At 44.8% G+C, this 24807-nt stretch overlaps 1 protein-coding gene across 1 annotated transcript; it reads right to left on the reverse strand.

Moving 5' to 3' along the window:
• Window positions 1-458: 458 nt before the first annotated feature.
• Window positions 459-24252, reverse strand: HEATR6 (HEAT repeat containing 6). The gene is made up of 20 exons (XM_066636182.1): window positions 24025-24252; window positions 21818-21925; window positions 20606-20746; window positions 19946-20061; window positions 18497-18611; window positions 17400-17501; window positions 16427-16564; window positions 15143-15423; window positions 14634-14811; window positions 14265-14471; window positions 13447-13546; window positions 12551-12906; window positions 11634-11756; window positions 10374-10460; window positions 9474-9608; window positions 8643-8765; window positions 5109-5233; window positions 4902-4998; window positions 3114-3318; window positions 459-2974 (listed from the first exon to the last, which is right to left on the reverse strand). The coding sequence occupies exons 1-20, from the start codon at window positions 24247-24249 to the stop codon at window positions 2421-2423; spliced, it is 3516 nt and encodes a 1171-aa protein (XP_066492279.1). The 5' UTR covers window positions 24250-24252; the 3' UTR covers window positions 459-2420.
• Window positions 24253-24807: the final 555 nt, after the last annotated feature.

The following is a 24807-nucleotide window of genomic DNA, read 5'->3' on the forward strand; positions in this document are numbered from 1 at the left end:
GTGTTGTTGGATTCCTCTCAGCCTGCCCTTTCCAAAAGACTATGGCAAGTACGCCTACTCGCGAGTAAACACGCGATACCACTCACTTTCACTTTCCATAGGGATAGCTCCTAAAGCCACAATTTTAGCACATCACCCCCCAGGGAACATCACCCCCTGGCGCGTCACCTGGTGTGGCCTGCACCCCCCGCACCCTCCTAGCGATGCCACTGTTAAAAGGAAGACCCTTCAGAAATGAACATATTTTGCACAGCTAAGCAAAATGGAATTCAGGAGAATTTATAATTCCTTCTCAGTCTTGCTAACTTTGACACCCTTTCAAGTGAGAAAATGCTGTTTAGGGCAGCTAGAATGCTAGGTGCATGATGTTAATCACCTGAACATCTTCAAGTTTAGATAATAGAAAGAGAGGGGGAAAAATATTCTCTTGTGTTGTCAAGTGTTACTTAGACATATCTGTTCTAGGCTCAGAACAAAAGCAGCAAGGAGGTGTTATCGCAGAAACTGTTAATTCAATAAGGCATTCTGGTAAGACAGAAATTACATAAAGATCTGAGAAAGACAAATTGGCAATATACAAACTAACATGATTTCCATAAGACGGACAGCTGAAACTGGATACATTAATGCTCAATTCAAACATTACACCAAGGCATAGTTTGCACTAACTAGAACCTGCACTGAGATTTGAGCTTCCAAATATTCTAATATGTAAACCCGTGGTTTAAAAGGAGCTTGCCTGCTTTCATTTTCTGCCCTTTCAGCACACATTAGTTCATTTCCAACTCCTTAATGTAACAAGATTCTGGAGATGGAACAACAGTCATACTGAAGGTTTGTCAATTCACACATTACACCAAACTGCAGGTAGCACAAACTACGCAAGCCCAAATCAAGATCTCCAGTGCTGGTCTGCCAGGTGACTGCAACACCCAGCTGATTAATTCAGAAATCATGCCAAACCAGAGTCAAATTTCCCTAGCCATGGTTTGGTGCAATGCCTAAAATTGAAGCCTAGTTTGTCACACCATGATTTCTAGAGAATTCTGAAAAATGCCTTGGATACAGGAGACATAAAACCTGCCTTACATCAGTAGCTATTGTTTCAGCAGAGAGCAAGCCAAACTACATGCGTGATGGAAGAGATGGGTGTGGATGCGATGGAACTGAAGGGCAACCGAGTCAGCCTCGGGTTTGCCACTTGAGGGGGCAAATCAGGACTCTGTGACCCTGAAAACGGGATCAGCCATGCCTGCAAGAGAATGGAGAAATGTGGGAAGTTCTTCTGCCACACAATTTATATATTTTCAGGGATTTCTAGTGGCAGTCGGGAACAGATCTATACTTGCAGCCTGCATTCTGGAATTACTAGAAAAAAACACTGAAAATGGTATGCTCATTTTCTACAATGGTGATAGGGATTCTGGAATGAGTTGTACCTCTCTCATTCAAAAATTTACTCCTCTGCTGTGATAAAGAATGAGACTGTGGGCAATTAACTCTACTTTTAGAAATACGTACAAGCTAGTGTAAAAGTGTTTTTTTTTCCACAAGCTGATCATCTGCCCTGACATTTTCAATGCTAGCTGGAGCCACAGAAAGGGATTTGTCTCACTTGATCTGTGGGGCCACAGCAACCAAGACAGAGCTTTCAGAAAGTCTTACGGCAATGTCATTGTCTGCCCTGTCCTTTGGCACAGCCTCATGGAGCCTGGGGATGAGAAGTCATCCTAGGGGTAGTGAGGCCTAAGCCATGCCAGCTAGGGCAAGCCCGGCGAGGCTGGGTAATGCCAGAAGGCCTCAGACAATTCTTGGGGCAGGAGGCTGCTGCACTCTTCCTCTTTGAGTCAGCCTCTCTGTCTGGGCTTCTGGGATGTGGACAGAGCCTCCAGGGTATGCAACCTCATTAGCCTCTGGTCCCAGTATAAATACTGGCATATCCAAATTGGTCTGGCCCCTGCCCACTGGCTGCCACAGCTCCAAAAAGGGGCCTGCTCTTCCTGCCTCCCAGTTCTTCATTCTGCCCACTCCTCATGGCCGCCTGAATGGGTGCACCACTGAGCATGTCTCACTTGATAGGGTCCCTCAGCATGAGAGCCAGGCCTGGGTGTTCTGTGATGCAGCAGTGCCTGGGTCCGCCAGCCCTTGGTCCATGTGCTGGTATTCCCCAGCAAGATAGTGCCAGTAGGCTTTGTGAGCCAGTGATCACCAGCTGGCTCTTCCAGGTTTGCTTGGCCACAGAGGCGGTCTCCAGGCCAAGCAGGGCTGTGCAGCCCTGCATGGGGACCACACAAGGCGGAGGCAAGGCCCCTTGCCCTAACGAGGCAAGTCCACACCCCAACAGTCATACTGTTAAGGATTTTGGGGGGCACCTAATATAAAATGAAAGCTTGCTTTGCTCTCTGCTTACTCCACTCCCCTTAAGCTTCTGCAAGTGCTGTGGAACCATTGTGGGTTTCCAAGATGTCTTCTAGATAAGCCACTGCCCCCCTTTTCATTGGACATCCTCCCGACAGTTCTTCAATACTGCGCAGGTGTTCAATGGCCCTTTTCAGGATTGAGTCTCTTTCCAGAAAATTCTCCCCTATTCCCGATTCCTCATCCTCAACTCTTGATTTCATATATTGCAACATATAGGATCCAATCACTTGGCCATGCTCAGCCACTGTGGCCCCAATGGCCGGCAGGTCCATCTCATCTGCCAGGCTCAGCAAGTGAAGCAGAGCATAACAAAGCTGAGTCCGTAGGCTGGCGCTGTATTTAAACTCTAAAAAGTCCTCAGTGTCTTCACTCCTCTGCAAGGCTATGATCAATGCATTCCAGATCAGGGAGTACTGCGCAGGAGTCCCATAACACTTCCTTTTGCCTGGTATGGAGAGGGCTGCAGCCGACTTGATGCGGACCTTGAAATTCTTGCAGGATTTTACCACCGAGGTAAGGGCATTATAGGCTAGGGCTGTCCACGGGGCTTCTCCTATAGAACATGGTCCAGAAAAGACAAGATCAGGAGAGTTATTACGAGAGTGTGTGCGACACACAACCCTGTGCTTCATGTTAGCATATCTCTTCAAAGATGAGCAAGAAGCACAGAGACAGCAACCCCTTCTACTTACCCAGTGGCAATGCAGGGTTTTTAAAAACATTTCCAAGTGCGTAGCAAGCATTCCAGCGTGCCTTCATTGTGGCTTCACTCTGCACTGTAGAGATCAGGGCCTGGATGGCTTCTTCAATGGGTTCACTAAACCTGGGGTTGCCTATATGGGATGGCTGGAGAAAATGAAGGACGTTTCCTAAGGCACGGACAACGTTGCTTTTCACCTACAAGAGATTGTGAAATTTTGTGGCTGGTAAGAAAAATTACGCCTGATCTGGAGAACAGCTTAAGTCTGTTTCTTAAACTGGGATGGGCACTTATGGGATAAGAACAAGGCAGTGGGAAAGATCCCAGAAAAGTGGATCACAGGGTTCCAAGATCACTGAAAGGTAGAAGCAGATTACAAATGCAGTTGCTGCAGCACTCTCTACTTCTTTTCATAGCCTGTTTGTTCTATTCCCCACCCCCACCCTAGCCATGACTCAGCTGCAGTGTTATCAGAGAAGGCAATCTTCAAAGACCATCAGACGGCCACAGCCCTACTGCTGAAATACCTACACAGTGGGCCCTCCGTATCCATAAGCTCAGCATCTACGCAACTGAATATCTGCAGATATTGAGCCCATGTCCGGAGGGCCTCAAAGAACCTCCTGGATGCGACTGGAAGGCACTTATGGCAGCCCTCATATGGATTTCATTATTTGTGGAGGGTCCTGGAACAGATCCCCCGTAGATACCATGGGCCAGGGCTGTGAAGTAGATAGAGCACTAAACTAACAACGGGTGAAGCTCCAGATTCAAATCCCCACTCAGCCACAAAGATCACGGTAACCTTGGGTCAATCATTCTCTCTCGAATCTAACCTACCTCACAAGGTTATTGAGACTACAAAGTGGGAAGGTGGATCATGTATTCTGCTGGGAACAATGTGGAAAAAGGGTGGAAGTATAGCAGTTAAAAGTCAGTCAATCTGCCACCTTGTGGCAAGAGAGCATACAGAAGAGAGCCAGTGTGGAGTAGTGATTAACTTGGCTCAAATCCCTACTCAGTCATGAAGCTCTCTGGCTAGCCTCATGCCAGTCACTCTCTCAAATTAACCTACCTCATAGGGTTGTTGTGACTGTAAAAAGACAGGGACAACCAGGTATGGCACCCAAAGCTTCTTGAGGAAATGGCAAAATAGAAATGTAATTAATTTTAAAAAATGGCAACCACCTCCAGGCTTGTCTATAGGGCAGTTTGCTGCTCTCCTATAGCATCCAACCTGGAGAATTGGAGCTCCTGAAGAAAAAGGTACCTGCACTTACTTTCCAAGACACACCTTCATTCATAGCATAAATCAAGGTCCACACCTGCAACCCAGGGTAGCCATAATTCTGGCTTCACTGTCCTTTACAGTTCACTGTAATTAGGAAATGCTTCTTTGCTGGTTCTGATAAAGTGGCTAAATTGATGCTGTTACACATCCATGCTTCTGTGTATCATCAGAGGTTTTGCCAGCAGACTCTGAAAGCACCTCTCTCCCTGCCCTGGGTAAAGATAATTCCCGACACTCCAATATTTTCACTCTCACACAACAAATTTTAAGTAGAGGCTTCCCAGGGCTCTGCACGTAGAAAGTTTTGGTCTAATCCCTGCATCTCCGGGTGAGGCTGGTGACAATTTTTCCCTCCCTCTCTCACCATCAAAGTCCTAGAGACCAGTGCCAGTCAGCGGAGACAACAGGGACCAGTGGGCGAACTGGATCCGACAGCTGCACACAAGCCCACCACGTAACCCAAACAAGAGCAGATCTGAATGTACATGCCTTGTCCTTGTCCTTCGATGCCTCAGTTGCTGACCGTAACATTTTCAGCAGCAGCACATCTGAGAATTCATCCTGGAAACTCTGCCCCATTAGCTCCCTGCTCTCCACAAGAGGCGACAACAAATCAGAATTATAGCAAGAAAAACAGTTAAGCATTCATCATGTTTTTACTCACATATACAGCTGAGCCCCAGGAGCTGTACCTACATGTTGATGATCAGAGTGTCTGTCAGGTTTCCCAAGGACCAGGCTGCTTTGGCACGGACATTCGGAGAACTGTCACAGAGTGAACTCAGGACTGCATTGGCTGTGTCAGCCACAAACATCACATCCTAAGGACAGAAATCAGTTATGATCGTGTTATTTTAATGCCACACTCTACACACCAAGAATCTCGCTTTTGGGTGACAATGTGACTTAGATTACACATGTAACACAATGAAGTGGTGGAACAGAAAAGTAATTGCTCCCTTGTGATGGGATGGATATGTGCACAACAGACATGTGGCATAAAAAACCTGAGGGCAAGAGTTCCCAAAGGGAAGCAACACCCCTTGGGGAAGAGCTATAGCTCAGTCTTAGAACAGCTGCTATGCATGTGGAAGGTCTCGGACTCAATACCAGCATCTCCAGGCCAGACTGGAAAAAGACTCTGAAATTCTGGAAAGCCACTTCCATATAAGTGGAGACTAGACTGGGCTACATGGACCAATGGTTTGACTTGATAAAATGAAGCTCCCTATGTATCTCAGACTGCAGGTGACATACCGTTATTGAATGCCCCCCCCATTTTAGGAAAAAATGTACTTGTAAGCTGAGAGAGAGAGAGAGAGAGAGAGAGAGAGAGCAGGGCTTGCCCAGCCTACACCCTGCTATGTTTAAATTATTATCCATGTTGGTGATCCTAACAAAAAAGTGAGCACCCTCCCCAGCTAATCTGAGGTAATATAAGCCATTCTGCCAGAAGTGTAGACTGGGCCCATCCTGCAACACACCAAGATGGTGATGGTGTCAATAGTAGCAGTAGCAGTAGTAACTTTATTGTCCTTTATGCACCTTTGAGATACAAGCATAAATATATACAACAATTCCAACAGTCAAACTCTACACACTCACCCACACATTCTATACAACATGCATCATAATATAAAAACAGTATAACAGACCATAATGCCCAGGAGCCTGGTAACAATTATATCACCTTATTCAACGTAATTATGGCTGTGGGATAAAAACAGTCAGCAAGGACTGGCTCAGTTGCCTGATATCACTGAGGAGCTGAGACAGCCAGAAGAGTTACGGAGCTCCTCCTGGGGCCATAAGAAGAGCTGCTCTCACCCCATGTCTGCCTGACATTGGTCAAACTGTTCAACCTTCACTATAATACTAAATCCTACAGATACTGTAAAGGGCAGCCCTGCGAGATCAGCCCAAAAATCTACCCAGCTCACCATTCTATTTTGCCAACAACAGCCCATCATTGGACACAGAGGTTCTATTTGGTTGCCTTGACTAACAGTGACTGATACACTGTAACCTCCATAAATTTGTCTAATCCCAGTTTAAAGTCATCTAAGCTTTAAAAGTCAGACTTCTCCTACACAAAATGACATCTCACAATCTTTTCCCCAGTGTGTCCCATCACCCTGCTTGAGCATAAAATTACTAACAGTCTGTATAAGGTGCCTGAATGCCACTGCTCTCCTGATGCTACAAGGGCCTTTGAGTACATTTACATTTAATTGGTGCTCTAGCTACTTAGAATCAAGTGCAATTACCTCAACCCACTAATCTTATGCCTGAACTAATCACACCCTCTCATTACATTAATTGCTTCTCTGTACTCCCTGGTGACCTTGTGGCTCTAAACTGCTGCTCTGTGTCACACTCGGCTCTTCTTTTCTTGCCACTGCTAATTATCTTTTTAAACTCTTCTGCATCAGTGGCTAGGCTGTCTAGCCCACCCTGTATGTGGTGTGTTTGTTTTTTCAAGAGAGACTTCTGCTTATAAAATTTAGAGCTGAAACATACAAGAGGTATTCAATACCTCCTCAGTCCACCCAGATATCTGTATAGGATCCAAGTTGATGATGTGTAACTGGAAGTCCTATACACAAATTCTAGACTACAAATCAGAGTCCAAGTCTGCTTGGAAAGTGTTAAAGATAAAGACTCTAAGATCAGACTGGGAACATCAGAAGAGCCCTGCTGGATCAGGCCCAGGGCTCATCTAGTCCAGCTTCCTGTATCTCCCAGTGGCCCATCAGATGCCTCAGGGAGAAGACATTTGCATCTTGTTGCCACTCCCCTGCAACTGGCATTCCCTCACACCCCCAATGAAGACATCCATAGCCAAAAAGGAGCCTGAAAGTGAATCTTTGAGTTCTACTATCTTCTAGACCAGCAACCAGGAGGGCATGGCCTCCTAACCAATTAACAGCTAGTCATTCCACTGAAGTCTGTTTAAGGTGGCTCCATGACCATACACGGATTGGAACCCAGATACCTGGAGCAATGCCTGCTCCCATATCAACCTGCCTCTGCACCAAGTTGAGCTTCAGAGGTTCTTTTCTGGGTATCTCCTGCAGTCTGAGGTAAGGAATGAGAAGAACTGATGGGGAGGGTCTTCTGAGTTGTGGCACCCCCACTTATCATTAGAACATACGAAGCCATCTTATTCTGAATTAGACCACTAATCTGTCAGCACTGTCTACGCAAACTGGCAGTGGCTCTCCAGCATTTCAGACTAAGGTTGCTTCCAGCCTGGACTGAGCCTGGAACCTTCTGCATACAAAGCAGGTGTTCTCCCTCTGAGCTACAGGCAAGCAAAATTCTGCCCCAGGGACGCTCAACTAGGGCCTGAGCCAGTGTTGTTTCTACATTAGGCAAATCCCTTTTTATTTGCCAAGGTACTTTTAACATCAGATGAGCTTCTCCTATTTGATTGTTTTATTCCTGCTGCTTCAAGTGAACCGTCTGGATTTCACTCTGCGTTTATGATTTTTGTTGTTCTTAAAACTTGTGAACTGGCCTGGAAATATTATTTGTTGAAGGGTGGGACAGAAAGTTATAGAATAAATGACTCGCTTATATTTAATTTTTGTTTGCATGCTGTCTTGGAGACTGTTGGAAGAAAGGCCAAGTAGAAAATAAATGAAAGACATGTCAGTTCTAACCCTAAGGAGGTAAAGGGCCTTGGAAGATAGCCCAGCAGGTATTTCATTTCTCAGAATAATTGTTTTGCCTGCTATTCAAACATCCACATTCATCTCTCTTCTTTAATAATGCAGGCTTGAGAAGGGGAGGGGAGGGCAGGCAGCTGGGCCAAAGGAGCATCAAGGGCCAGACACTTGCCTCAACACCTAAAGCAGTGATTCCCAAACTGTGAGCCATGACTCCCCAAGGGAGCAGTGGCAAACAGCCAGGGGAGGCACATGAAAAACCTGCCACCCCATAGAATATATGGAATTGTAGCCCTAATGGGGAGCCGCAGCCAATGGCCCAGAAGATCAAGGGAGCTGCTAGTCGAAGATGTTTGAGAACCACTGGCCTAAAGATTTAAATGCATGCAGCTAACTAGTAATTTTTGGAATTATTTGCAAGGCCCCCCTATACGTTGATATACTGTTGGCTTGGATAACACTAAAGAACATTAGTGGTTCCATGTCACAGCCACCAACAAAAAGTGAAGACATTGGGCACAACAAAAAGCAACAAGAGACACTGAGATCAAGCTCTGACCTGCCGAAGACATGGAAAGACAACGTAAACGCCAAGTGCACGGGCAGCTGCTGCTTTCACCAGTGAATTCTCGCTGTGATTAAGCCCCAGCAGAATGGTAATGCAGAGGATTTGCTTGTCATCCTGCAATCAACCAAGGTGTGGGGGGGGGGAGGGAGAGAGAGAGAGAGAGAGAGAGAGAGAGAGAGAGAGAGAGAGAGAGATCATCCTTCAAAAAGTGGCGCAGCAAATTCATCTTGTTTTTTAACCTGACAAACTCAAAATATTGTACAAACATTAAAAAAAACCAACCCATAACATCTAAATCAATACAAAGCAATGTTTGAGGTTTTACTTTGTATCTTTAACAATTATTGCCACAACTGTATTGTTCAGATTCAGGGATAACCAACAAATGTTGCAATACAGTAACTGTTGTAAATAATATAGTAGTCATTTTACACAACTCCCCTACCCATTACACACCCTGCAGTCTGGGTGAATGGCAAATGTTAGTTTCACAATTTATACTGGAGAAAAAGCACCCTACAGTGCACAACCAACTTCAGTAAATGATACAATTTTTAGTTTTCCTTGCACATATTGTGCATTTTAAATTCCATCTTCCTTTCAAGGGGCACAGGTGCCAATGCAGTTCTGGCTACAAACACGTTACCCAGGAATACTGCCTTTTCTTCCCCTTTATTACTGCTGGTCCTGGAGGGTGCCACGTGTCTTGTAGATCCCGTGAGTTTGTAGATCCCTGTTTCTACTGCCCAAGTCAGTGAGGATTGACTTGGGGTTCTTTTTAACTTTTCATCCTCAAAAGAATTCCAACAGCAATGTGCTTACCGGTAGATCACTGAAGGCTTCTGGTAAGATAGAAGAGAGAGCATTGCAAGTGCTGGTCTGAAGAGTTGGATGCTGAGAGTTTTGGAGTGCACCAGGTAAAGGTCCATTCAGCATCCTAGTCCAGAATGTTACAACCTACAGGACAGACAAGATTCTTACTGCAATTACATACTTAGCAAGACTTTTTGTTACTATGTGTGTAGGAAGATAGGAGCAAGGACCAGCACAGTCCTTAAATCAGTATATGCAACTACCCTCCTCCAGCAAAATTTCTGGATTTCAGGACATGGCATTCAGAAAAAAATTCAATAGGTATAGCTTGTGTAAAATGCAATTCAGTTGTCACAAATTTTCTGTAAACTTTGCCTTGGCTTGTAATATGTTCCCTCTTTAAGGGAACTGGGGGAAAAGAAAGAAAAAGACTGAAAGGCATTTGCGTTATATCTTTGTTGGCATCCTTTAGTCTCAGAAGACTATGGTGTCACGCTCTGAATGGTGGTTCTGGAACAGTGTCCTCTCCAGTGCGCGAAGCCTGGGTAAAGTAGGTATGGAGGATAGGCTATTACCCATGCAGCAAATCCCCCCTCTCCACGTCGCTGAAATGGTCCAATGGAAAGGCAGAGGCCAATACGGTTGTACGTTATATATAATAGAATCATGCTGCTTTTGTCTCTGTTAATTTCATTTTGTTTGTTTCAACCCAGTATTCCATACTCTCAAGGTCTCCCAGAACGTTACTACTGTCTTTTGAGATACTAATTATTCCTTCTAGTGTAGTATCATCTGCAGTAGTTTGTTTAGATGTCTGCTGAGAATGTCTGTGAACACTAAAATTTGGTTTTCTGCATCTCCCTAGTCTAGAGTGCAACATTTGCAAAACAGAAGCCACTAAGTACATACCAGAGCAACAGGCACCCGCTGATCTGCAGGAACAGCTGAATCTGGCTTGTGCTGCTGTACTATTCCTACCCCAAGCTCGTCCAGAAGCTGCCAAAAACAAGAAAACAAACTGGCATCTCAAAGTGAGCCCCAGAAATATCACTTCAGCGTAAATCAATCAGAAAGGGGGCCAGTGAGGCATATAAAACTTCTCATTTGGGACAGCACTATAAAATAGATAAGAAAACTTGGAAGTCTTAAAAAATTTTTTAAACTTTTTGGTTCATCCCTGATCAGTAGGCACCCAGACGGAAGTTATTTTTCATGCCCGTCTTTGGCGTCAAAGTTTTTCGTCTCTTTCCAGAATAGCTAAGTGGTTCCTTTGAGCATTCAAGAATTCTGGGAAGTTTAAGTCTTAGAAGGAAGTATCAGAAAGTGTTAAAGAGTTTTGGGAATCTTGAGTCTCTTTAAGGCTACAGAACTACAGAGGAACCAACCATGATTCTTATTATTGGAGCAAGAAGGGAGTCACCTGTTTATTCCTCCCTGCTTTGGAACCCTAAAAAGGAAGGAAATCTGGAACCAGCTGAAAGGAGCCAACACTAAACACCTGTCACCCCCAGTGACACTCAAGAGACTCCTGGTTGAACTGTGAATAGAAAGTAACCTTTCTATTTAGTTATTTGATTTTTCTCTGTAAACCGCTTTGTGAACTTTTAGTTGAAAAGCGGTATATAAATACTGTTAATAATAATAATAATAACCTCCCATTCTGACATCCACATGGTTAGCATGCCCTAATCCCCACCCCCAATACTGCAGTGTACAACACTGTTGGGGCCTAATGAATTGAAAGCCAGGATAGACTCTGACAGAATCATGAGCCTGGATGGTGTAGTGTTTTGGGAGTTGAACCTGGAAGATTCACATTCAAATCCCCGCTCAGTCATAAAGCTTCCTGAATGGCCTTGGGCCAGTCACTGTCTCTTAGCCTCACCTGCCTCCCAGTGCTGCTGTGAGGACAAAAGGAGGAAAGGATCTATGTACACCACCCTGAGCTCCTTCTTGAAGAAGAGCAGTATGAAAATGAATTATAAATAAATAAAAATAATGCCAGGAGCAAAAAATTACACTAGCTGTTATTACACAAGTGAAAAAACACCTGCTTTTATGCAGTGATATTCTAATTTGCTGCAGCCTGTGTTCCCTCTCAAAAATCCACCCCTTCCCTACCTTGCCACACCAAAGTGTCTTAGCAAAAGCCAGGATCAATGCTCTTACTTTTGCCCCATGGAGTTGGATAGAAGGATCTGTTTCCTCCATGCACTTGCATGCCACTTCGCCAAGCTCTAGCAAATAGCTCTGGGACACGGCAAAATAGCCCCGAACAAGGAGTGTCAAGACCTGCAGATGGAAAAAGTTGGGGAAAGATATATATTGAGTCAGGTTTGCAAGCTGGTCTGGTCGCTGGTGATAACAAAGAATCATTTGCAAGCAAACTAGATTGAGCTTTGGGGAACCTGGGAAAGGCTTGTTCTCTTTTCTGTTCAGGTTATTAATATGCAACAGCTGTGTGACAGAAAGACCAACTGAGGATAGCACTTCATGCACTGGATCAGGGGTGCCCAAACCCCGGCCCTGGGGCCACTTGCAGCCCTTGAGGACTCCCAATGCGGCCCTTAGGAAGACCCCAGTGTCCAATGAGCCTCTGGCCCTCCAGAGACTTGCTGGCCTGATGCAACTGCTCTCGGCATGACAGCCAACTGTTCGACCTCTTGCGTGAGCTGTAGGACAAGGGCTCTCTCCACCGCTCGTTCTTTCACATTTGTGATGCAGCAGCGGCTGACCTTGCTTTGTGCAAGGCCTTTTATAGGCCTTGAGCTGTTGCAAGCCCTTCATTCATTCATATAAGTTCCATCTCTAATATAGTCATTTATGCAAATTTATTCAAATCTGAAATGTAAATTAATTCTTTTTTTCCTGGCCCCTCACACAGTGTCAGAGAGATGATGTGGCCCTCCTGCCAAAAAGTTTGGACACACCTGCACTGGATGAAATGGATTCTGGACCACAGAAGCTTCTGCCACAATACATCAATTACCCTTTAAGGTATCACAAGACTCATTTTTAAATTGACTTGCCCACTCTGGCTTTTAATTTCAAAGCCAGCCAGCCGTTTAGCCGGCCCATTTACATACCTGCAAGGACTCCAGTCGAACTGGTGATGGTTCGTACACACTAACGGTCGCTAAGCAGCCAGCATCACTGTCAATATATGAGTCTTCCCTGGGGAGTACAACCAGAGAGATACAGAGACGAACAAGCCAGCAGGGCTCTGCAGGGGTGCTCTCCGAAGTGAGTGGGGGCTCCCCTGGAGCCTGAGGGGCTTTCCCCTGCCATTCAGACATGCCAGAATGATGGGGTGTGGTTGATCCACTGTCACAGAGTCCTGAAGAACTGGGCTGCTGCAAAAGGAGCTGCACTTCTGGCAAAGGAGCTTGAGCTGATACTATGGCTCCCAGCAGTGTGAGGCTTGACACTCGTACATTCACATCTAGGAAAAAAAAAACACCGAGCATTTGTATCACTGTTCCCTTTAACTTTTACCTGCAGTGCGCAGAGCTCTACAGTAGTTGTACAAGGGTGGCTGTGGAGTGCCTGGTGATGACATCATCCTTGAGCTCCAGAGAGCTGAAAGGGAAACTGCAAGGGGCTTTGGTAACAGTTGCACAGCCATACACTTAAGAGAAGACTATTTGAGTTGCAGCTGGAGTAAGCTAAACGCCAGACTGCTCCAAACTAATGCCTCGATAAGAAAACTGGTGTGGCAACAAATTTAGGGATTTGATAGTAGTGATGATGGTTAAGCACCTGGCAGTAACTAGCTGAGCTGTTCTGATGTCATGAGGGAGAGGGACGGCAGATGCATCTCTGATAGCAATTGCAATGTGCTAGGCTGCCTGGGGTTCCAGGTGATAGGGTTATTAGACAATGTTGCTTAGAACAAAACTTTAGTACATGGAAGAACACTGGCACCATTGTCCAAATGCGCACACACACGCATACTTAGAGAGTTTAATGAAACTATGCATACCTTTGTGTCTAATATACGGCTTTATTTGGTTCCATACTCTTGTCAATAGTCCAGGTTTTAAACGGCTGTATGGTACATTTGATACCAGGTTGGCAAGGCACTGTTAATATGCAAAGAACCAATCAGAAACAACAGGAATAATTTTTTTTCCCCCCCCAAATTCATAGCCCTCAATACCTTGGGCAAGTCAAGAACCATGCAGCAATAAAACTGCTGTTAACAACACCAGTTAATAAGTGGCAGCAATGGGGAGGGGGCAGTAAAAAAAACTGCAGGCCAATTTGACTCCTGAACTTCTTTTTCTATCCAAAATTCGTCCCAATGTTCTCCTTGGAGAATTCCACACTGCAGCTCTCATTACAGTTATACCTCTCATACTGTTGCTGCCTTCAGCACTGATTCATTAACACACTGTTTGTCCAGGCCCAGACAGAATGCACCGCTCCACTGATTAGAACAGCTGTCAGTCAACTCCCATTTCCTGCTATTGGACAGCTCTGTTTCGCGCAGTGCTCCACTTTCCAAAACAGATCCCCCATGGGATACATTACTGTATCTGTAGACTGGGGATAATTATTTCAATACAGAGCTGCTGTACAGATTATGAGCATCTGTACGCTGCCTGAGTAGTCCAAGTCTTAAACCAGAAAAACTGGATTTATAGATTTTTCTAATAAAGTTGCCTACTTCTGCGAAGTGTGGCAGAAATACTATGTGTTGTAAATAAAATAAAAAAAATTAAACCCCACAAGATGGCCACTTACTGGCAAACTGGAAGCATTTGCAATATACAGGCATTTCTCTACGCAAATGTTTACCTTGATTATCTGGGTTAGGGTCTGAAAAGAGGATTCAGCCACTAGGGCCAGCAGCAGACAGCGGTGAAGCTCTCGGATGCTGGAGGCAACTGTTACTGAGAAAGGCGTAAAAGCTCTCTTATGATCGGTGGCATCCTCGGCAATGCAAAGGAACTGTTTGGAGCCTTCCAAAATGGCAGAAAGAACTTGGAGAGCACAGGCACGAGTCTGAAATAGAAAGATGTTGCAAAAGAACAGCTTAGGTGTAACTACCAGAGTACATCTGAGTGAGGTATTCAAGGGGTCAGGGATAGGCATTCTGAAATGAGTACTTTGCTGAATTGAGGTTAAAAAAAAAATGAAGGTTCTCACTACTGCAAACTCCCTTACCTTTGGGGAAGGATCTTTTAAAGCAATAGTAATCAAGGACACAGACTGGGGACTCCCGATTCCCGGTGCATCTGGAATAAATGCTGGCCAGTAGCCGTAGAGGACTTTCTTCTCTATCGATTTCACAGTGGATAGGAAGCAGGTTAAAGCCCCCTGGCGAACTTTAGCTTGGAAAGACCTTGCATGAATAACAGAAGACAGAACTAAATAGAAGCACAAACCCAATAAAGGATATGACCCCCTGGATGAGACTTTCTTTTATAAATGCAAAAATATTTATGTTGGTGTTAATATAAGAGTTGCACCTGAAACACACACATACTATGTCATGTGAATGTATGACGCTTCATAGAACAGTGGATTTTAAACAGAAAAGGGTTACCATGTGCAGAAATTCAAGGAACAGGTCCCCAGGTGGAGAACAAAGAAAGCAATCTTAGGTTGAACTAGCTGCATCAGTGCTGGGAAGTTGGATAGGACTGAGACCTTTTGTGTTGGTAATCACAAACCTTGTTTTGTTTTGCGCTCCACCTTCAGCATCAGAATACTCTGAGTCACTGCTGCTGATTTTTTTCCATGCATGATTGCGCCAAGGCAAGCTGTCCTTCAAGAACAAACTGCAAGTCTCCTTTGAAGACCAATTCTGGGCCCCCAGACTGGGATCTTGCTGCATGTTTCCAGGCCACTTTGGTTTCTCTCTTCTCCCTCCTCTGTCATATTCTTGCTCTTCTTTTAGCGCTTCCTCTGGCTTATCCATCTTCTGCTTTGCTTTGGGTTTTTTCCTCCTGCTCTGTTGGAGTGGGACACACACAAAAGGAAAAAGAATTCTTACAGTAAGAACAGAAGACCCGTCCAACAACTTTTTTAAAACGTTCAATGATGTGGCCTGTTGATAAATATTAAAATATTTAACACATATGGTCAGCGTGTACATCAACTTCCCTAGGCTTTCTGGACACGATAAGGAGCTCTTCCCAACCAACAAAGCCCTATACAGCTTGAGCCTCGAATGCCTCAGGCTGAATCTCATTACCACTATCACACATACAGTTTAATCACCATAATGTATATATTCTGTAACTGCACAGTGCTTTCTCCAAGTGCACAAAGAGCCTTAATTTGCTCACTATTCCCAACAACCCCATAAAATAGATTAGCAAAGGTGCTCACCAGTGGCTACCAAATGGTTTGCAATCTGTTTATTATTTGGTTCAGCATAAAAAGAAAAGAAATAAAAGAAGCATAAAGGACAGTCTCTTGAGGCATTTGAAAACAGTGAGACACGGCAGGCTACCAGACACATTTGTGAACCCCTAATTTAGCCTCATATTACAGTTAAGGGATGGAGGCCGAAAGTGATCTGGAAGAGCTCAGCCAGGGCACTCATTAGTGAGGCAGGATTTGAACCAAGGACCTTTAGCTCACAGCTCATGCTCTGAACCACCACACAAAGTCTTTATGAGAAAGGGCTGCCCCATGCCTGCAAGCTAGTCTCCTAAGAGGTGAAATACTCTGTGCCCCCCAATTGACAAGAAATGCCTATTTCCAGCTATAATTATTGTAGTAAATTACACAAACAAGAGAGGTTGGGGGTATCCATCTTTATCCTATGGATAACTGCCCTTCCCTTCTGCTTTACTGGACTCTGTTCTTGTGAAAATATTCTAAATTCTTAAACAAAGACACAGAATTCTACAGGCATATGCAAATTTGTTCCCTTTATTTTAGGTGCAGAATTTAGATTGTTTAATGCAGATGACATAAAAATGAGAAAGTCTACAGAAAATGTTTACCCCAGCTGGCTTGAAGTTGCTCAGTTCTGACTTCTCCTGTCGGACTGAAACACTGCTGTCATACTGAGGAAGCAATGCTGGGTATAAAATGGCCGGCATTTCTACGTTCAGTCCAGGAAGTCCGTGGAACATGCATTTCTAGAATCAGCAACAAAAACGTACACTGGAATTACATTATTTCACTGGAGGGAGGCAGTCTTCAGGAGTACTTCCCCCCCCCCTGCAAGCAGCCTCCCTTAATAGTTGCAGAAAATTGCTATTCTTTCTCTGAGGCAACATGTAGACATTTGCAATATCCTCCATCGTCCCTGCCCCTTCTTATTCTCTAAATAGATATTGCCAGGTTCCAGGTTAGATTTCCTTCAGCATACATCTGAAATGCTTGCAGCTTTGATACTCTCAAGTCTAAAACACACTGCATGGCTCTTAAAAAATTGCAACAACCAAAAGTGAATACACCAAGTAAAGCGGAGGCTATACTATAATCGCCTGATAATCCTGCATGCTGTTTGTTCTATTGGGGCAGCTTCCAAAAGATATTATTCAGAGAAGCCCTTTCTCTGCACTTTCAGTGCAAGCAGTTTATTTTCATCAACAGCAGCATCCCTTCACTACCCAGAAATCTACTTCTAGAAGCTTATGGAGAGTCAAAAGGAGGCTACAAAGTGGAGTACAAGGATGTTGGAAGAAAGGGATGCAGGAAGGGGGAAAGCAGTCTCTCCTACAAAGGGCAGTTTTACATTTGCACATGGAAAACTGATGCTAAGCCAGACACCTGACACATCTAGTTCAGTACCGGCAACAGCTCTCCAGGGTTTCAGGTGGGGTCTCCCAGTACTACCAGGAGATGCCAAGTATTGAACTGAGGCCTTCTGCGTTCAAACATACCCCCAGTGCAGCTTGTCGCATTACAGCCATTGCATTTACCTTCATGAGAGAGAGCTAAAATCTCAATTTTAAACTAAATAATCACCTTTAACACAGCAAGGAGGGAACCAAGCTGATCCGTTTGCGTCAGTTTCATCTTTCCACCATTTAAAAGAGACTGGATTCCTTTCAGTGCATTCTGCAATAACTGCAAGAGAAAAACAAACAAACAAACAAAATTAACTGCTGCCCACACCATCTTGGCAGTTGCTGAGGTCAAAATGTTAGAGCACAGGGTATAATTACTGTCAAGTATTTAGTTGATAAGAACATAAGAAGAGCCCAATGAATCAGGCCAAAGGCCCATTTCGTGTATCTCACAGCAGCCCACCTGATCTCAGGGAGTACACAAGACAACAAGAGACCTGCATCCTGCTATCCACCCTTACATCTGGCCTTCTGAGGTAACCTACTTCTAAAACCACAAGGTTGCATATACTTATCATGGCTTGTAATCTGTGATGGACTTTTTCTCCAGAAATTTGTCCAATCTCTTTTTAAAGGCATCTAGGCCAGATGCCATCACCACATCCTATGACAAAGTGTTTCACAGACTAATTTGATGTAAATTCATATGCAAAGATTTCCCAAACAAGAAGTTGGGAGATTTCTACAACAACTCACCAGAATGAGTCACAAGATCAGCACGCTATCTTGGGCAAACATGAATCTTCGGCTTATGGAAAAAGTACCTCACAGGAAATCAATTTAACATTAAACTAGAGGATATGACATTTGAGAAGAGTTGCCACATAAACACCACTTTTGAACAAACTTCTTAGAGGTGGTTCCAACTCTGCACCAGAGGTCTTGCTTTCCTTCAGACAAAAGTTCCAGTTTCAACCCCTAGCTGGTCCAATGAAGGGATTACCACTACCAAGGGCAAGGGATACAAAACATCTGCCAGAGATACTGGATTACAAAAAATGCCATTTAAGAAAGTAGGAGCACCTTTTAATAACTTAGGTTAAGGTGTAAAATGCAGCCACTGTTCTTCTAAGAGCATGTACTTGGGGCTCCCACTAGCCTAAAGAAAATTATTTACTTGTTGCAGGCAACCAGATAACTGGCACAGGTTTGTCTGCAAACCTGCTTTGAAAAATTGACAGACCTAGTTTCCAGAAGGACCCCACTGGCACATACCATGCAAAAGGTGATGTCATCCACATCAGAGCCTTTTGAAGACTGTAACACACTGAGGAATGTCTGAAAACAGAGCTCTCTATAAGGATCCTCTAGGTGCAGTTGCCCAGGGATGCTAAAACATGAGCAGAAGGCAAGATAAATATTGGAGACAAAATGGTTTCACTCACTGCCACCCTTTATTTTACTGAGTAACTGAAGCATAGAAACGCAAAGGACACATCAATTATTTCTTCAAAGCAGTAATGTATAGCACTCATGGGTTCATAAAAGGCAAGAAAGAAGAGGCCAAGATGTCACAAGCATTAAAACGGCCAATCCAGGTAATTGTTTCCGAGATCTTTAAACCCATTTTCAAGTGCCAAGTTAAACATTTCATCCCACAGTAGTTCTGAAGGAAGAATAATGTAGGCTGAAGTGCAACATGACCATCAACCATGCCAAGTTCATGAAACTGGCATGCCAATTACTAGGGCTGCAACCTTTCAAACTGGTAGATCAGTCAACCATAACATTAGTTGATTTACTGGTGGGGGATCATTTTCATTGGAGGCACTGAAAATTAAAAGAGTAGACTTTCTTAAGGCTACTTTAGTCCTAGTGTGTTACTAGTTACTCACACTTTAATCCTAGTGTGTAACAAGGAACAAAAAAATAATAAATACAGGCTTTAATTACAAGTAATAGCTTTTGCCACACTTCCTTCAACATGGAAAAGACAGCTGTACTAAGATTTGGATAATATTTAAGCAATTTAATTATCTGATTAAAAGGGCAGACTGTGGGTCAAATATATGTTCTTCCATAATTATATTAGTGCGTGAAATTCAAGCTGCAGTTATAAGGACAGTTACAGAGAAAAAGTTCCACTGCAGTGAATGAGACTTCATTTCCAGTTAAAGGTGCTTAGAAATTGATTGAATAGTAGGCCCGTGGCATCCACGGGGGATCTGCTCCACAACTCCCCATGGATACCAAATTCCACAGATAATGAAATCTGTGGGGGTGGCGGTATGTGGCACTGCAATTGCTTACTGTGGAGACGGCTCTCTGGAGGTCGCATTTTTGCCTCATGGCTTTCTCAAAATGCCTAAAGACGTGACTAGAAACCACTTCCAGTTTTTCCTGCAAACCAGAAATACTTTCTAGCTGCACCCAGGAGACTTCTAAGGCATGAGGAGGCCATGTGCGGATGCATCTGGAAGCCACTTCCAGTCGCATCTGGGAGGTGTTCCGAGACCTCCAGCTGCAGGTCTGCATTTGCGACTATTCAAATCCACGGATGCCAAGCCCACGGACAAAGAGGGCCCACAGTATATATCACAGGCCCTCCAACTTTCAATTTACTTCCATGGGCCTCGGGGCTAGGCAGTAACCTGCCCCTGCCTTAAAGTTAACATAAGGTTATGAAATAAGGTCAGATTGCGACTTCAGTTACTGAACTAGTACCTGAGGCAGAGGTTTGCCATGCTGTGCACTGCGGCCCTCTTGAGTTCGATGTCTGTCTGAGCTGGGCTACTGAACTGTACCAGGAGTCCATTTTTCCCCAGTAAATTTGGAAGGTACTAAGATAAACACACAACAGTCATTGCACACTTGGAAAATAAGCAATCAAGCAAGATCTAAATAAAAAAAATTCACTGCTAATTATCTCCTAATTTCAGAAAACTCAGACAGAATTTCCATAAATCCAATATCCATATACACATAAGATAAACATGAAGCAGAGATCATGACAACCCTAAGGTTGCTACAGCGATCCTGATCCCTATCCCACATGCTGTGGGGTGTGTTTCTCTGTCTCTATATCTGCCATGCTAGCCCAGTAGTATTGTGTAATACATCACTCACACATCACACCTTCAATACTTAAGATCAGAACGAGGCTCCAGCAACCTCCTAAAGAGGGTTCCATCTATGAACATAAGAAGATACCCTCCACTGATGTAACATCTAGCTCAGTAGTTAGCACTGACTAGCAGAAGCAAGGTTTTAAACGTGGGGTTTTTTCAGCCCTACCTGGAGTTGCCAGGATTGAACTAAGACCTTCTGAATGCAAATAATGGGCTCTACCACAAAGTTACAGCCCCCTTCCCAGTTCAAACTCACCTTTTGGCACTTAGGTCCATTGTTGTAAACAGAAGCTGCCAAGGCCTGCAAAATTTCAACATGTGTCCAAGAGCTGCATTGCTTTAGTGCAGAGATGAAATAGGGCAGAAGATATTTAAGACTCTCTTCATCAACGATAACCTGCAGTTGTAGAAATAAATTTTTAAACCAATATTTTGCCACTGCTGAGAACAGGAAAATATTTCAGTAGGTAAACACTGACCTGACTGAAGCTATCTTAGTTATAAAACGTAAAGGTGGCCATATCGGTCTACTAAAAAAATCCAAACACAATAGTAGTGCATATTTTTATTTGGACCAACAAATAACAAAATAGTGAGCAAACTGCCAAATTTCACATTATGTCAGGCTAGATGTTGAACGTGGGGGCAGGAGAAGAAAGGGGAATTGCTGCTGAAAGGAATGAAAAGGCCTCCTTTTGCAGTTGATAGAAGACCTACAGATGGAGTTGGAGAGACATTACGTGGAATGGATTAGATCAGGGCATGCATGGTACAAAAGAGATCTCGATTGTACCAAAGGCTGCTGGGAGAAAATGGCTTCCCTCCCCCCCGGGAAATATAAAATACAAAACCTAGAACACACACATCTCTTGTAAAGCACAGAGCAGGAGCGAAGAAAAAATGTAGTAGCCCTTATATTAGCAAAGCTGGAGATGAATTCTAGGTGGCCAGCTCGCTACAGTTTCTAGCTTAAACAGCTGTGAAAACACATTTGAAGTATTGTACAAACATTCTCTGCCAAGGACAAATGGATTCAAGATCCAATGGCTGCCCAATTTCAAATATTCATGGTAGAAAACAAATAACTGCCAGCATTTACAATGTGTGCAAGCTTTGGCAACTATAACTGAGTTGCTTTTGTTTTTAAATTGTGATATACGAGAACAATCACAAGAAGGAAGATTCACATTCAGCAAAGCTGTATGCACACAGTATAGGTCTATGCACGATGCTTTTGTAAATAGGTAAAATGAACACTTAGAGTAATTGCTGGGGAAAAATGAGGCTGCTTAAGGGCTTTGGGTTTTCTAAGTACAACAAGATGTTGTTAGACTTATGTGAGGAATACCACAACAGTAATTATTTAGGTTTGTGATCACAACTAGCAGAGACAGGAGAAAAACAGCAGATACCCTGCCTTCTTCACTCAGTCAGAAAAAAAGAAAGAAATCTTCTCTCCTTTTTTTACCTGGAATCTGTTCAGCAAATGGTGAATCAGCTGGCAAACTTTGTTGACAAGATGCTCTTGATTGAGTTGAACAAGTTTACAAGCTCCGACCAGTAAATCACAAACATCCTTCCAAGCAAAACAAGGAAAAAGAAAAGGATAACAATTCATAAAATACTCCTTAATCATTCTGACAGTGACCCCAGAAGAGAAATTAAAGGGTTCCAAACACCTGAACTGTTTCAGCTTACTTAATGTCACCCACAACTGTGATACCTCATTGTCTTCATCCCTGATCCCCACCCCCCTCACATAATTATATGGTTATTCTCCCCATCCTTCAGTTCTTCCCCTGCAATTTAGCAACCCATTCTTTCCCTCTCACTAATCCTCCCTACCATGGTTTTTCCCCATGCAATTCTACCAGACATTCACTTATTTCATTTGCTTACCTCTTTCTCTGCAATTCTGCCACTGACAACACCAGGAAAAAATATCTCAGAGAAGGCAAGGGAAGGGTCACATGTATTTTTGGGAGGGGCAGAGGGAACAACACACTTTGTCAACCAATGGATTTCACCTTATCACTCCCATCCTAAACATATGAGAGAGAGCACTCATGTCAATGGGCCAATGTGTTTAACATTTATTTATTTATAAATTAAGCAAGGTTTGAGCACTGTACAGGTTTTGTTTACATTATTTCAGCATGAGCTTTTGTGGACTTCTGCATAACTGGAAGCAAACCACAGTCCACCAGGGGTGGGCGGGAGGGCAGGTGGGGAACAGGAGGCAGGGCTGGGACCCTGTAGTTATGCCAGATTCCAACCCCCATTCCTAGGGAGCTCTGAGCAGCTTCAAACCTCTCCGCTGTCCTTGGACTTGTGCCACCTCAAGTCCAAGAAGACCCATTGGGGCCAGGGTGCCTTACCCAGAGGTAAGAGGAAAGTTTCCCCTTAGCTCTGGCTGAGCCACTTTCGGCCCCTATCCTGCGCCGGATACAGCACAAGTCTCTTGGCTTGCCTGTTCCAGCACAGGGTAGGATTGTGCTCTTAATTAGAGGTGCAGACACAGGGGATGCAATTTATGCAGGGAATGGATCAAGTAGATAGAAGGATGTTCTTTTCCCTCTCACACAACACCAGTACCAGGGGACATCCACTAAAATTGAGTGTTGGGAAAGTTAGGACAGACAAAATAAAATATTTCTTTACTCAGCCTGTAGTTAGTCTGTGGAACTCTTTGCCACAGGATGTGGTGATGGCATCTTTCCTAGATGCCTTTAAAAGGGATTTCTGGAGGAAAAGTCCATCACAGATTATAAGTCATGATGGGCATCAGCAACCTCCTGGTTTTAGAAGGCTACCTCAGAATGCCAGATGCAAGGGAGGGCACCAGGATGCAGGACTCTTGTTGTCTTGTGTGCTCCCCAAAGCATCTGAAGGGCCACTGTGAGATCCAAGAAGCTGAACTAGATGGGCCTTTGGCCTGATCCAGCTGGGAACTTTTTATGTCCTTATCCGCTGAATAAGGGATCCAGTGTTTCTTTTTGTGTTTACAATATGATACAACCACATGGATATGCAAAGCAACTTCTGGTTTTTTTCTTTCTCCCCCTCCCCCACTTTTTAACTATGTACAGCTGTACCACAATTGCTTAACAAATACATTTGATGCTTCAGTGTTTAAATATACAGTGTGTATGTATACATATATGTGGGTGTATATATATATGTTTGTGTATACACACACACACACATATGCGCCTGCATCCTGAGCACCATAAATATAAATATATTTATTTATTTACAGTGACAGGATGGAGGTCACTGGATGTCCTCTGTGCTCCCCGAGGCTTCTGAGGCCACTGTGAGAGGCAGGAAGCTGGTCTAGCTGGGCCTCTGCCTGGTCCAGCGGGCTCTCCTTCCATAGGAAGCAAATGGGGAGACGGTGGCTGATCTGTGGAACTCCTTGCCACAGGATGTGGTGATGCTGCCTGGCCTGGCCTCCTTCAAGGCACCTTGTCTTGCCCGCTCCCTGAGGCAGTGGCTGGGCCACTGCGGGATGCAGGAAGCTGGACTGGGCGGGCCTAGGCTGTTCTTGGGTTCTTACGTGTACAGGCTGCATTCACACGTACGCGCAAGTACACGTGATGACTGTAAGCGGGGAGTGTGCGGGGGGCGGGGGGCGACCTGCCCCCTCCCCCAGGCCCCCTCCAGCCCCCCCACCTCAGGCCTCGTCTCCGCCGCCGCCGCGGCTCCTCCCGGGCCGCAGGTCTCCGAGATGAGCTGGTCGAAGAGCAGGTGGATCTCGGTGCGGCGGCTGCTCTCGCCCCCCGCAGCTTGGCCGGCGTCGGGCCCCGGCCGCAGAGCGCCCAGCCGAGCCACGTAACGTCGCAGGAAGGGCGCCGCCGAAGCCGCTTCTCCTGCCGCCGCGGAGACCTCGGCCGCCATGTTCCCTGGGCCACCACCAGTCACCATGGCGACGCGCTCGTGACCCGGAAAGAGTAACGACCATGAACTTCCGGTAAAAAGGCCGCCGTCGGCTCATGGCCGCCATCCGTGCCGGGCGGTGTCGCTCTAGGCATTTGCAACTCTGATTTAAGATGGAAGGCAGCCATTGGCTCATGGCCGCCATTCGTGCAGGCTTCTGCCGTTCTAGGCATTAGCAACTCTTTTGTTAAAGCCGGTCTATCCCCAACGCTGTATCCCCAAGAGCCAAGTCAGCAGCGCTTTCGTGGCAGCAGGAAACTCAGGTTCAGATGCGACGCTCTCAGCTGGGGCTGCATCCAGCTGAATGCACTCAAGTTATAGCAGGGGTGTCAAACACTTTCCATACAGAGGGCCAAAGACAGCTTTCATGGTGCCTGCTGAGGGCTGGAAGTGCGACGTCATTCAGCAGGAAATGACGTCACTCAGCAGAACATGCCATCATCCAAGAGGAAGTGACATCATTCAGCAGAACATGACATCAATCAACAGGAGGTGCCCTCATTCAGCAGAAAATGCCAC

The sequence above is a fragment of the Tiliqua scincoides genome, chromosome 8, assembly GCF_035046505.1.
Source record: "Tiliqua scincoides isolate rTilSci1 chromosome 8, rTilSci1.hap2, whole genome shotgun sequence".
NCBI lineage: Eukaryota > Metazoa > Chordata > Lepidosauria > Squamata > Scincidae > Tiliqua > Tiliqua scincoides.

Coding starts and splice junctions, on each gene's coding strand:
- HEATR6 (XM_066636182.1), bottom strand. CDS start 24,249: ATGGCGGCCGAGGTCTCCGCGGCGGCAGGAGAAGCGGCTTCGGCGGCG. Junction 14,472..14,633: donor TAAAAGATCCTTCCCCAAAG/GTAAGGGAGTTT, acceptor TTTCTATTTCAG/ACTCGTGCCTGTGCTCTCCA. Junction 5,234..8,642: donor TCTTTCCATGTCTTCGGCAG/GTCAGAGCTTGA, acceptor TTCTGTCCTTAG/GATGTGATGTTTGTGGCTGA.